The sequence below is a fragment of the Phacochoerus africanus genome, chromosome 8 (assembly GCF_016906955.1).
Source record: "Phacochoerus africanus isolate WHEZ1 chromosome 8, ROS_Pafr_v1, whole genome shotgun sequence".
NCBI lineage: Eukaryota > Metazoa > Chordata > Mammalia > Artiodactyla > Suidae > Phacochoerus > Phacochoerus africanus.
Genome location: NC_062551.1, coordinates 6,292,025 through 6,306,193, shown reverse-complemented (window position 1 = coordinate 6,306,193; position 14,169 = coordinate 6,292,025). Strand labels below are relative to the sequence as shown.

At 44.7% G+C, this 14,169-nt stretch overlaps 1 protein-coding gene across 1 annotated transcript in view; it reads left to right on the top strand.

Moving 5' to 3' along the window:
- The window catches only part of HSD17B2 (hydroxysteroid 17-beta dehydrogenase 2), a 63,955-nt gene that overhangs the window by 18,879 nt on the left and 30,907 nt on the right, over positions 1-14,169 (top strand). Inside the window, exon 2 of the mRNA XM_047790547.1 lies at positions 13,659-13,871. Within this exon, the coding sequence (XP_047646503.1) occupies positions 13,659-13,871 (213 nt within the window). The remainder of the gene's footprint in view (positions 1-13,658; positions 13,872-14,169) is intronic.

Here is a 14,169-nt window from a genome sequence, read left to right as displayed (position 1 = left end):
ATCTAAATCTCCCTCGTCTTAGAAGGACACCAGTCAGATGGGATGACTCTAGACTGGCGTCCTCTTAACCAACTTCATCTGCAACAACCCCATCCCAAATAAAGGTCACATTTTGAGGTTACTAGAGGTTAGGACTTAAACATATCTTTCGGGGGGACACGATTCGACTCACAGCATCCCCTCCAATCAAAGCAAGGTCCCATTACAAGAAGAAGAGGGGATGGATGTCGAGAGGACATGCTGTGGAGGGCAAGTCCACACTGTACCCACCCTTCCCCGTCTGTCTTCTCCACTCTGCTCTCTGCCCTGGACCTCAGCCGAACAAGGGTCGGAGGTTGTAGGGAGGAAGAAGCATGAAATCAGATTATTCCCCCTGATGCCCTCCCCGCAAGGTCACTGGGGGCTGCCTAACTCCCTTGGTCACAGTTCAGTCTCTAGATTCCAATAACTAATCCCTCCCTGTGCCCCTTGAGGCCTAAGAAAGGGGATGCTGACTTTATGGGCCCAGGGATACCCTACTGGCCTTTGACCCTCCCCATACCCCTTACTGACTTGACTTCCAATCACTCAACTTGCTATCCTTTTACTCAAAGTATCCCCCTTATATGGCAAAAAACAGATGTTCACTGTACTTCTAAGAAATGCTCATTCTACCTTTTTTTTTTTGTCTTTTGTTGTTGTCATTCTACCATTCTATCTTTTTTCTTTTTTCTTTTTAAGACCACACCCACGGCATTTGGAAGTTCCCAGGCTAGGGGTTGAATCAGAGCTGCAGCTGCTGGCCTACACCACAGTCACAGCAATGCAGGATCCGAGTCGCATCTTGGGCCTACACCACAGCTCACAGCAACACCGGATCCTTGACCCACTGAGCAACAAAGGGATAAGACTTGCATTCTCATGGATGCTAGTCAGATTTGTTTCCACTGCACCGCATTGGGAACTCCTACCATTATTTCTTGATTAAATAAACATTGTGCTAAACCACATCTCTTGGTTATGACCTCCAGTCTTCCATGTTCTTATGATCTTTCATCTAGTCATAACTCAGTAACTAAAGTGCTTTCTAAGCACTTCTCCTAGCAGCACAGGCTTTGGCTGCATTGCAGATGCAGAAATCATACAAAGAGCCCACAGAGTCCATGCAGATCAGGGATTTAGTGACTTGGACCACAGAGAGAAGCAGCCAAGCCAAAAAGCACCAAGAGCAGGAGAGATTGGGAAAAGGCACACATTTCAAACAGGCTGAGATTACCATGCCCCATGCAGAGTCTACAGAAGAGATGAGAGATCACTGAAATCATCACTATTTTTCATTCTCCTGAGTTAAAAACGATGACAGGGACTACAAACTAAGATAGCAAATACCAGCCCAACCAATGATAAACTTAGCAGAATGAGAACTGTCCATTGTGCCAGCCATGGACTCTGAATTTCCCACCAGACCGTAAGCCCCTTGAGGGCAGGGTCTATCTTGGTCACCGTTCTCCCCACAGCACTCAACCCAGTGTGGGGCAGAGAAAAGCTGAGTGAATTAATGAGAGAGACCCTTGGGTTGCAGTCAGCTTCTAAAGGTGTTGTCAATCAAATCTGAGACTATGCACAAACTCTCGGCTTTGTCCCTGGAGGAAGCTTCGCCTCTGGTTGCTGCTGCGGAACCAGTGCAAAACTGGACAAGGAGAGTGCCCCCTGGCCAGGGTAGCCCCTTGGCATGACTCAAGGAGGTTCTAACCAGAATGTAGAACCACAAATGGAAGTTCACATTTTGATTTAATCAATCAAATACTCAAAGTAGCTCCCATATCAGGGAGAGTCACCCTGCTGCATTAGGTCAATTTGTCACCTACTTGAGTCCCTATGGATACCCCGTGAGAGATCCATCCATGCCTTTCAAAACATGTTTGCAAATTCCCAAGCTCACCTTTCTCCAAGTGACTTCCGGCTCTGATATCTAGTGATGGGAAACTCTTGTTCTCCACCCGGCTTTCCACCCAAACACCGAAGAGCCCCTTTTCCTTAATGACTCTCCCTCAACCCACACACCAAGGAAAAAAAAGAGCATACAAATAAGGTGAAAGTAGAAAGCTTTCCAGAAGACTTGGGGGTCTTCTGTCATAGCAGACACAGTAGATATTAAGCCACTCTATTTTTCTATTTCTTTTTGTATCTTACTTTTTATTGAGCTATAATTCACATATGAGATTTACCATCTAAAGTATGTAATGCAGTGGTTTTTGTATATTCATAAGGTTATCCAACCATCACCATTGTCTAATTCCATATTTTCATAGGCCCCCTCAAAAAAAAAAAAAAAACCACTAGAAGACTTCTCTGTTTTTCAAACGTCATTTAGTCATTTCTGCCAACTCAGCTTCCCAACCTTCTGACATATTACTTTCCATCCCCGTCACTCCCCTTTCATCTTTTTGGGGCACCCCAGTATATCCCAAGTGCCTAGCACAGTGCCTGGCACTCAGTAAAAACCTGGCAAATGAATGACCAAATAGACATGATGTCAAAAATTATTAAGGTGTAGCAATAGACACTTAAACGGCTCACCTAGAATTTATCCACCGGGAACTTTTCTTTCTGGGAATTGTCACCAAACTTGGAGATTGTCCTCCTGGGAGTGGGCCACTTAACACAAATGAGATTTTCTCATAGCTGTGGTTCAGGCAACAAATGCTGAAACTCAGTTTTCTTGTCTGTGAAAAGAGGATAAACAGATTGACCCTAGGAGCTGTTTATTCAATCAATAAATACAGAGCGCCCAGGGTGTGCCAGGCACTGTCCTAGGTGCTGGAGATTCAGTGGGTCACAGAGCCAAGTTCTTGTCCTCACTGAGTTTGCATTCTATTGGGGAAGACAAATATTTAAGAATTAATGCACCGCTATGTCCTACAATGTCAGGGAGTGATAGGAACGATGAGAAAAATACCAAGATATACTAGTTAAGGTGTATGGGATAGTCTCTCAAATATAATAAGCGGTCAATAAATGGTAGCCTTTTATATCACTCTTATTTTTCAAGTTATGATTTATTACCCAGTATTGGAAGTGATCCTTTTAAAATCTAAGTTAGTTCACATCACCCCTTTGTTCAAAACTTTCTAATGACCTCTCATCACACTTAGAAGAAAAGACAAAGTCATCACCAAGGTTTAAAGCAGGGTCTCTCTACCTTGGCACCTCTGACTTTAGGGCTGACTGCTTCCTTACTGTGGGCTGCCCTGTGGATTGCAGGACATTAAGCAGCATCCTTAGACTCTGTGTACTAGATGCCAGTAGTACCACCCACTGTGACAACCAAAGATGTCTCCGGATATTGTCAGATGTCCCCTGGGGTAGGGGAAAACTCGCCCCAGGTAAGAACCAGTGGCTTAAAGGCCCACACGAACTGGTCTTGCACAACCACTCACTCCGGTTTACATCCTATCATTCCCTTCCTCACTCACTCTGTTCTGATTAAAATGCCCTCCTTGGAGTTCCTGTCGTGGCACAGTGGTTAACGAATCCGACTAGGAACCATGAGGTTGCGGGTTCGGTCCCTGCCCTTGCTCAGTGGGTTAACGATCCGGCGTTGCCGTGAGCTGTGGTGTAGGTTGCAGACACGGCTCGGATCCCGCGTGGCTGTGGCTCTGGCGTAGGCCGGTGGCTACAGCTCCGATTCAACCCCTAGCCTGGGAATCTCCATATGCCGCGGGAGCGGCCCAAGAAATAGCAACAACAACAACAACAAAAATAAATAAATAAATAAATTTAAAAAAATAAAAAATAAAAAAATAAAATAAAATGCCCTCCTTGATCTTCCTCTAACAAAGATGTCCCCTAGGGCCTTCTCATCTGCTCTTCCCTGTACCTGTACAGCTTTCCCTGGGATATCTGTTCAACAGCTTTCTTTTCTTTTCTTTTTGCTTTTTAGGGCTGCACATGTGACATATGGAAGTTCCCAGGCTGGGGGTCGAATCAGAGCTATAGCTGCCAGGCTACACCATAGCCACAGCAATGCAGGATCTGAGCCGCATCTATGACCTTCACCACAGCTCACGGCATTGCTGGATCCCTAACCCACTGAGCAAGGCCAGGGATTGAACCCACATCCTCATGGATACTAGTCGGGTTCATTACTGCTGAGCTACAACGGGAACTCCTGTTCAACAGCTTTCTGCTCCGAGTTGCCTTCCCTGACCTCCATATAGAACCTGGCACCCTCCTCCTGCATCACTGTTCTGCTTCAGTGTTCATCCCTCTTAATACCACAGGCAGGTCTTTGTGTATTTATTGAACACATCTCCCTCTATAATGTAAGCTCCAGGGGACAGGGACTTGGATGGTTTTCCATGCTGCTCTACCCCCATGATCAAGAAAAGTGCAAAGAACACAGTAGGTATTTAAAAAACAGCTGCTGAAAGGATGTACTAATGGATACATGTGTGATTTTTAGAAGGATAGGCAGGAACACAGAGGATGGGAAAAGCAGGACACGTGTGGGCTGATGAAGGAAGCAGTCTGACTGGAAAATGAGGTAGAGCCTGTGCTCGGACTTGGTTGGGTGGGAACAAATCATAGAGATTATTGAAATCTGGGCAGGGTACTTCATCCATTACTTATCAGACAAGTGGGAGCCAGAGGAGGTTCATAAATGGGAGAGACATACGGTAAAGATTACAAAGAAATCAGAAGCCTGTCTCCAACTAGAAAACAGTAGAATGAAAGCCTGGACCTAACCAGAAAAGAACACAGTGTTTTGTGTGTGAGTGGGAAGGCAAATAGCTTCCTCTCCTGTGTTATCTCTGGCTGGTTAGGAGTGTTGGGGTTCGAAGGGAGAGAGCTCTTGCAATAAACAGTGTCCTTGGTGGCACCAGAGGGCTGTGGTGGCAGGGACATCAAGGATTTGCCATCCCTGTTGGAAGAGACTAGGTCATTTATTGGCAATGATTGCTAATGAAACAGAAAATAGGGAACCTCTGTAATTTTGAGGTTTCTTGGATTTCTGGGTAATATTTTAGCCAAATTCAGCAGGTAGCCTCTTGCACCATGATACGTTAGAAGTGGCCAAGTGAGTTTTTGGCTATGTGTTGGCAAGAGGGACATCCTGTCCGTCCGGGGACACCTTTCCTGTGAAAAAGACACACAGAGACGTTATCACGGCAATTCTTTGTTGATGAAACTGTAGACAGTGTCAAGGAGGAGGAATTAAACCAAGCTGGGATAATGGGACAATATAGCTACATCCCCAGGTAGTTTCCCCTTCTTTGTGTGACAATCATTTTAAGTACATTTACGTCTTCTGTAGTAGTGTGCGAGTTTTTATAGAGTTGTGTAACATGTTTTTACAAGTGTTACTTTGATTGTAACTTTTCTTGTGAAATACATGGCTGGAACCTTTTAAAAAAAATTCCACTAACCAAGCCACATGAAAACAAAGGAGAGTGAACAAAAGAATCCAGCCTCAAAAAGGAGTAAAGTGTGGCTCCATGTATTTAAAGTGAAAATCAGTCACAATCGATCTATGCTGTTGGAAGCCGGGATAATGCTAACTTAAGGGGTGGGGATGGCTGGAAGGAAGCATAAGAGAGATTTCTGGTTTCTTGATCTGGGTGCCAGATGCATGAGTGGATTCCTTCTGTGAAAATTCATTAAGGTGTACATTATAAAAAGTCAAAAAAAAAAAAGAACTAAGGAATTTTCTCTATAATGTACATTGCAGATTGATAGTCTCAAAACTGTTATTGCCTTAAGTAACTCCATCAGGTGAAATATACAAAAGTCATTGACTTACAAAGATTGACTCTATTCAGATGGAAAATGGTGAATAGGAAAAAAACAAAACAAAACAACAAAACCCTGCGCTTTAGAATCTAATGATTTTAATTGCACCTCTGCTCTTGTTAGTTCAGTGACAGTGGAAACCTTATATTCTTTGAAGCTTGGTTTCCTCACGTGTAAAATGGGAATAAAAAGATATGCTGTCACAGGAGCCACCTGAAAGAGCGCCAGATGGCCAGAGCTGGAATAATTTGAGCAAAAAATATATATATTAGTATTGGATTACAACACAAAGTATAAAATTAGTATCCAAAAGACCACAAAGATAAAAATAACTCAATAAATTAATAAATGAGGGAGAAGAGACAAGTCTCTCGTGTGGAAGAATTTCAAATAATTTTCTTAGATATTTATGCATAGATATTTCCTTCCAAAGAGTACAGTATGGGAGAGGGGGAATAGAGACTAAATTTAGAGTGGAGAAGCCTGACAACGTCACTTCATTGTGGTGGTCAATGGCAACAACAACATTCATAAGTCTTGTTGACAGTATGTACTCTTAATACGATGTGACGAAAATAGTACTTTACCTGTGATCTCCTCCCCCAAACTGATAGCTCCAGTCCAAACATAAGAACATCAGACAAATTCCAACAGCAGAGCATCCTACCGTATCCCTGACCAGGACTCTTTAAAACCATCAAAAATATCAAACCCAAGGAAAAGTCTGAGAAAATGTTAGAGCTAACAGGAGCCTAAGGAGACAGGATGACTCAACTGAATGTGGGATCCTGGAACAGAAAAAGGATATTAAGTAAAAAAGTAAGAAAATCTGTATGAAGTATGGAATATAGTTAATACGAATGTATCAATATTGGTTCATTAATTGCAGGAAATGTAGCATACTCATATAAGATGTTACTAATATGGGCAACTGGATGCAGGGTATATGGGAACTCTCTTCACTCTCTTCCCGGTTTTTCTATAAATTTAAAACAGCCTTAAAAATTAAAATCTAATTTTTTAAAAAAGACTCACTTTACCTTGAGATCTTGGGGATGGAATTAAATAACGTATATGAACATTAGGCTCTCAGATTTCGGGGACCTAGATCCCAGCACTGCTGCAGGCACAGGGGATTGAACAGTGAACTGGAAAACCCAGTAGATCCTCTGCTCTGGTGTAGGTGACCTAGTTCTTTCTCTTTCCTGCCTGTGTTCTTCTCCAATAGGGTGTTCACTCTATGGGGGAACTTTGCATGCTCAGTAAACAGATCTATGGTCTGTAGTTCCTTCGTAATGATTTACCTAATGTCTATCTTTCCCCCAGACCAGAATTTCTCCACCTCAGCACTCTTGCCATTTGGGGCCAGAGAATTCTTTGTGGGAGGGCGGCCCCGAGTGCTGTGGGATATTCAGCAGCACCTCTGACGTTTACTGCCCTATGCCAATAGAGTCAAGTTATGACAGCAGAAATGCCTAACATTGCCAAACATCCAGGAGGACAAATTCACCCCTGACTGAGATCCCTGCCTTAGACTAGTGTTTCTCAACTCCGGCTGCACAATAAAATCACTTGGACAGCTTCAGAAATCACTGCCAGTGCCTGACTCTATCCCAGACCAACCAACTCAGACTCTCTGGGGGTGGGGCCCAGATACCACATTTTTAAAGAGTATCTTAGAGATTCTAGTGGGACTCAGAATTGAGAACTCCTGTGCTAGGCAGGAAGCTCCGTGAAGGTGGGGAGATATCTCTTTTATGGAGGCATTTCTAGGACCTAACACGGTGATCCCTTAGTGAATGAAAAATGAGAAAAATGTATGAATGCCTGAAGTTGAAGAGAGGCAGGCAAAAGTGTCAGAAGTTAAAAAGTGGCATAAAAGGAAAGCCAGAGCAACTTTTTTTTTTTTTTAATAGTCATGGATACCACCTCTTGAATAGATTCTTCCTATTTTTTTTCTTTTTGAGGCGGTGGGCATTTGATAGATTTTTTTTTTTTTTGCTTTTTAGGGCCGCACTCGCAGCATATGGAGGTTCCCAGGCTAGGGATCTAATTGGAGCTACAGCTGCCAGCCTGCACCACAGCCACAGCAATGCTCAGATCTGAGCTGCCTCTGTGAACTACACACCACAGCTCAAGGCAACACCAGATCCTTAACCCACTGAGCGAGGCCAGGGCTTGAAGCCATATCCTCGTGGATACTAGTCGGGCTCCTCTCGACTGAGCCACAATGGGAACTCCCAAAAGAAAAAAAATAAATTGACATGAAAGATGTAGCTATTTCCCAGGGCCTCACCATCCAACAGCTACTCTCCTTTAACAGGGCCTCGGGCAGAGGAGGTGGGGTGTCAGTATTTGCTCTCCCTGGATTAGGAGGTGAGACTTGTATGGCTCTCGTGCAAGTTTTAAGTGCACTTGAATTTTAGTGTATTCATCTACCACTTTATTATACCTTTATCTATTTTATAGGGAACAGGCTGTGTCAACATGAGGGCGGCGATCTGACGAATTGCTTAACTCTTAAAAAGGAGGGGAAAGTACTTTCCTCCTTTGTTTTCCAGGTAAACATCCCCCGATGACCTCTGGAAGTTGGACCAAGTAGGGCAGGTGTATTGGGCTCAAAAGGCTAAGGCGGTGGGGCAGGTCACATTCATGAGGAATGCTGGCGATAGAAACGCACATGCACACTAGCGGAGGCGTGAGCCTTCGTCAGGGAACCTGGCCCGGGCGAGGGGCAGCTTCGGGACCCCAGCCTCAGCTCCTGGGTTCCTTGGAGGAACACAGGCCTAGAGCTGGCCCCTCTCCTGGTTAATCAAGAGAAACCACCGATCTGGACGTGCAGGTGAAATTGCCGCATTCTAAATGTTTGTTTAAATTTTTACGACATACACTGTTGGGCCAAGCAAAATGCACATTCAGACGGCGTCGTCTTATTTGATACATAGTAGGTCCTCAATATGTGGTGGTCCATTTCGCGATGAGATGTGAACTTCCACTGTGGGAATGGGCCTCGGTGGCTCTGGAAGGCCCAGCCCCTGAGAAAGTCAGCGTTAGGCTGCTGTTGTTCAAAGATATTGACAAAAGGAGCCATCGAGGAGCTTAGGGACAGGGTCTGGGAGAGAGGTACCCGCTGGCAGAAAGCAGAGTTCTTGGCTGATTCATCCCTTTGGTTAGAACAGCTGTGATGACCTTGTGAGATAAGAACTGAACAGAGAATCCTTTGGGTTCCAGGAACTAGAAGTAGCTGGTGGAAGGATAAGCATGGATTGAAAACAACCCAAAAAACCCATTGCCCTTTATTTAGCAAATACCTGGATAGCAACTGCTGTGTGCCAGGCTCTGTTCCAACTGCTTCAGTATATCAAATCATTTAATCCCTCTAACAACCTGATAAGGCAGGTCCTCGTATCACCCCACTTTACAGAGGAGGAAACTGAGGCCCAGAGAGGTTAACTGAGGCCAAAGTCACACAGCTAGTAAGTGGCAGAGCCAGGATTTGAACCCAGCAATCTTGGTTTCAGAATCCAGGCTCTCATCATGTCTCTCTCTGCTTCATTACAAAAATATATATATTGGAGTATAGTTGATTTACAACGTTGTGTCAATTTCTGCTGTACAGCATAGTGACCCACTCATATATGTACATACGTTCTTTTTCTCATGTTATCTTCCACCATGTTTTATCACAAGAGATTGGAAATAGTTCCCTGTGCTATACAGTAGGATCTCATTGCTTATCCATTCTAAATGTAATAGTTTGCACCTACCAACCCCAAACTCCCCATCCATCCCACTTTCTCTGCTGCATTTTGGTAGGGGGTAGTTTCTCTAGTAGTGAGAAAAACCTGATTTATGCTTTTGAAGAAACTATGTAGAAATGCATACAATTGGTTTATATAATATTAATTTAAAAATTACTTGCCAAATCATGTGTAATTGTTAAGGAACAGTGTGTAGGGAAAAAAAAAAGTCTGGAAAGAAAACCATGAAAGTTATAAAAGTTATGCTAGATTAGTGACATTATGGATAATTTCTTCTTTTATTTATCTCATTGTTGCTCTTAAAGTTTTATTACTCATGTGAGGCTTTAATGATGATAAACTCTTTCTGGCTTGCAAATTCTACCCCCTTCACTCCTCTCTTTGAAAGTAGCTTCCAAAGGACCAGCTTGTGTCCAAGAGCACATGTAGTCTGTCTTTACAGGGTGGGTGGGTTTCATTCAAGGAGCCTAGTCCTGAAGAACTCCTGAACTCAAATTATTCTCACCTTGCTTCATTTAAGACTTGACCCAACAAAAGAGGGATGTTTATCTTCACCAGCTAATCCGGCGCCCCCATGTGGTAAGAGCATAAATCCGCTGACAATTAGCCCACCAGCTTGGAAACTATTCAAGTCTGAAGGCTTCTGAATTAAAGTGATTCACAGTTTCCATTTTGCACATCAACAGAGACCTCATCAATATTTTAGAATAAACCACTATTTCGCATTCACTCCATTTTTGCAAAATTGGGAGTCTAGTACTCGTTGTTTGCTGCACGATGATGGATTTCCAGGTCACTAGAGAGAGAAGCATCCCAAAGGGCAGAGCTTAAACCCCAGCATCTCCCCATCCTCTACTGGGGCAGGCATCCAATTCAACAAACATTTGTTGAGACTTACTTTGAGCCAGGAATCCTCAACGCTAGTGACAAAAGACTCCCTCTCTCTGCATCTTTAAGGCACTAAGGCCCGTGCCCTCTTAAATGCCCAGTGAGCCAACACATCCTTTTTATTGATCACCTACTATATGCTAAGCCCTGTGCGCTGGAAAAATAGCATACTTTACATTCTAGATGTTTACACGCCAAGCCCTGCGGGGTTCCAGCCTACCTCTGCCACATCCAGCTGAACGACTTAATCTTTCTGTGTTTCAGTTACCTCCTCTGTGAAACAGTGATAGTAAAATGACTTGTCTCCCCGGGGGTGGGAGTTACTATATGTGAGGCTGACTGGACCTTGGTAAGCATTCAAGTTATACAAGCTATGAAAATTTTCAGAGGCTGCTATTGGTTAACTTGGGAAACACTTTACCTTTTCACAAAGGCCCCCCGCCTTGTCTTAGGGTTTCTGGAGGGCATAAGGGTTACTCTGTCTTGACAGGGAGTGGCTCCCCAGCCATGGACTTTCCCAGGGCTCTCTCAGCCCTGCACAGGCTCACAGCCCTCAGACCCCAGGGCCAGCAGAGCCTGATCACTTACACTGTAAATCAGAGACACTGTCTGGGTTAGAGCCACGCTACCGACAACTTCCAAGGTCAGCCTAGGGAGGGGGAGATACTGTTGTAACCCCACTGCCCAAATGAGGAGGCGGGGGCTCCACACAGCTATTTGTAACATTTCCCAAGGCTCATACATGAGAAAGGCAGAATCGGGTGGTCTGAGTTTTAACCAAGATATTTAGCAGACTATCAGCAGCGGCAAACTCCCCATCTACCGAAATCATGCATGTAAAGGCCTAAAGGTCAGGAAGGATGATATAAAGATATTCAGGGGAAAAAAGACCTATTATAGTGATTACTTGCAACAGGCATTATTAAGCATATCACAAATATTAACTGGTGTAGGCACCATTACTAAGCCCATTTTACAGATGAGGAAACTGAGGCACAGAGAGGCTAAACAACCTGACCAGGGTAGCACAGGTAGGGATGGTGGGGCTAGGCTCACACAAGGCCTATATGCTACTCTTCCTCCTGGATAAGAATGAACAAATGGCCTCCCTTGAACTGCGGCCTATAGCCTGTGGAAGTTCCCAGGCCAGGGATGGAATCCAAGCAGCAGCTGTGGCAGCACCAGATCCTTTAGCACACTGCACTGGGCTGGGGTTCCACATATCTGCACAGAGGGAACATGCCAGCATCCTGATAGGACACAAACCTGTCAGGGGAACTGACAGCTTTAGAACCCATGGCCCCAACACGCCCAGTCATGCCAACCACGCGGGAGGAGCCCAGGGTGTGGGGCGTCACAACTAGGAGGGGCCCTCCGCGAATGCCTGGTCTCACCCAGCAGAGTGTGCATCACCTGGCTCCAGGTCCTCTCTTCACTCTAATCTGGTACTGAGTGAGCTATTTTCAGGTTAATCCAGATCCTTCCTTGCTGGGCCCCAAGAGGCTCATTCAGGCGTTGGCTTCCCCAGAGCTCCCTTCTCTGCCTATACAGATAAAGGAGAAGACGGCTGGTCTAGGGTGAGGAAGAGTCATGCACTGGGATATAGGTCCATCCTTACTATCCTGTGACGTTGGTCTCTCTCATGTCCATTTTTTTGTTTGTTTGTTTGTTTTTTGTCTTTTTGCCTTTTCTAGGGCCGCTTTCCGTGGCACATGGAGGTTCCCAGGCTAGGGGTCCAATCGGAGGTGTAGCCACCGGCCTACGCCAGAGCCACAGCAACTCAGGATTCGAGCCATGTCTGTGACCTACACCACAGCTCACGGCAACGCCAGATCCTTAACCCACTAAGCAAGGGCAGGGATCGAACCCGCAACCTCCTGGTTCCTAGTCGGATTTGTTAACCACTGAGCCACGGTGGGAACTCCTCTAATGTCCAGTTTATCCATCTATAAAATGGGAAAATAATCTCTCTCTCTGTCTTTTTTTTTTTTTTTCTCTTTCTCTTTAGGGCTGCACTTGTGAATGCAAGTTCCCAAGCCAGGGGTTGAATCAGAGTTGCACCTGCCGGCCTACACCACAGCCACAGCAATGTGGGATCTGAGCCACATCTGCAACTCTCACCATGCTCATGGTCAGATTCCAGGCAGGTCTTGTTAGCTTGAAAGCCAGACATCTTTTCCGACCGCTTCCATATTGATCCTTGAGTTGATTATCAGAGTGCTGATTTCCTGGAATCTCTGATTCTTAAGGGAATGCCTGAATAGCTCCAGACTGCTGACAAGACTGATTCCCCCAAGGTTTACAGGAAAGAACACAATGACACAGCCAATGGGAAGACTGCTCCTTTAGAACTGTAACGATACATGAATTATTACATACTTATTATGGAATGGCTCAAAGAGTGATCTTATGCCCATGTTGTCTTCATCGTCAGGATTTCAGATACCTACATTTTGCAAAACAAGTCTTCTAGGATCATAACATCCTCCAGAGTGGGTTGGGTAAACCCCCGTCTCAAATTCTGAGAGGCTTGGCACATATTTTATATACGATGTTTCACAAAGCAATGCCATTAGGGATTTCTGTTTTCTGGTGCAGTTGTCTTCCCAGGGTTGATGTCTATGCAATGGCTTGGGAGAAGGTCTTGGCTAGGGAAAAAGTTCTGAGGAGGTGAGAAAGGCAGGTGGCTATGAGCCTTCATCTTTCATAATCCAGAAGGAACTGGCCCCTGTTGGCAGCCTCTGCTATTGTCCTGGGTCCACTCTGAAGCAAGACCTGACATTTTGTTACCTCTTTAAAAAGCAAAACCAACTCCAAAGGGTTCATTTGTAATAAATGTTTTGCTGGAGATTTTATGGAGTGAAGGAGGTTATTACAATAAATACTACATAGCAGAGATGAATAAAAAAGCCTCCATGAGATGTCTGAATTTTCCTTCTGATGTTCTTTGGCCACCAGCCATTCCAGAACCTGCCCCTGCCCGCCATCTCCATTTCTTCTTCCACTTACACCGTCATCTCAGATTCTACATTCCCTCGCCTTTTTATACAGAGAAATTTGTTGTGGTTTCTCTGCCCATTTCCCCACTTAGCAAATTAAAAAAAAAAAAATTCCTTAAGACCTACTCATTACAGCAAACATGGATAATGATGAATAGCAAGCAGGGACTTTTTAAACTTTAATTTCTCCTGCCATTTTGGGGTTTGAGCCCACTTTGTATTGCCTTGACCCCTGCAGGTGGTGATTCTGGGATTGGCCATGCTTTGTCCAAGTATCTGGATAAGCTGGGATTCACAGTATTTGCTGGAGTTCTGGATGAAAAGGGATCAGGAGCAGAGGAACTACGAAGAACCTGCTCCAAGCGCCTGTCTGTGCTCCAGCTGGACATCACCAACTCGCAGCAGATAAGAGATGCTCACAGCAAAGTGATGGAAAAGGTGCAGAACAGAGGTACTGCCTTCAGCTACCTGTGCCCTCGACTGCCCTCCACCCTCCTCGAAAATGCCCAACATTTGTTCCAGCCTCTAATCATCACTGAACTCTAATCTGTTCTGGTTGCCAGCTGCACCTAAACACACCTGTACTGAGCACCTGCCACATGCAGAGGCCTCTTTTAGACATGAAGACATGAGGAATGAGTCAGACGTGGTCCATCCTCAGAACTTACAGACTTATCCACCCCACTCCCTCCAACATGTGCCAGTCACTCTCCCATGAATTACTCCTTTCTTTCCTCTCTGTGATATTA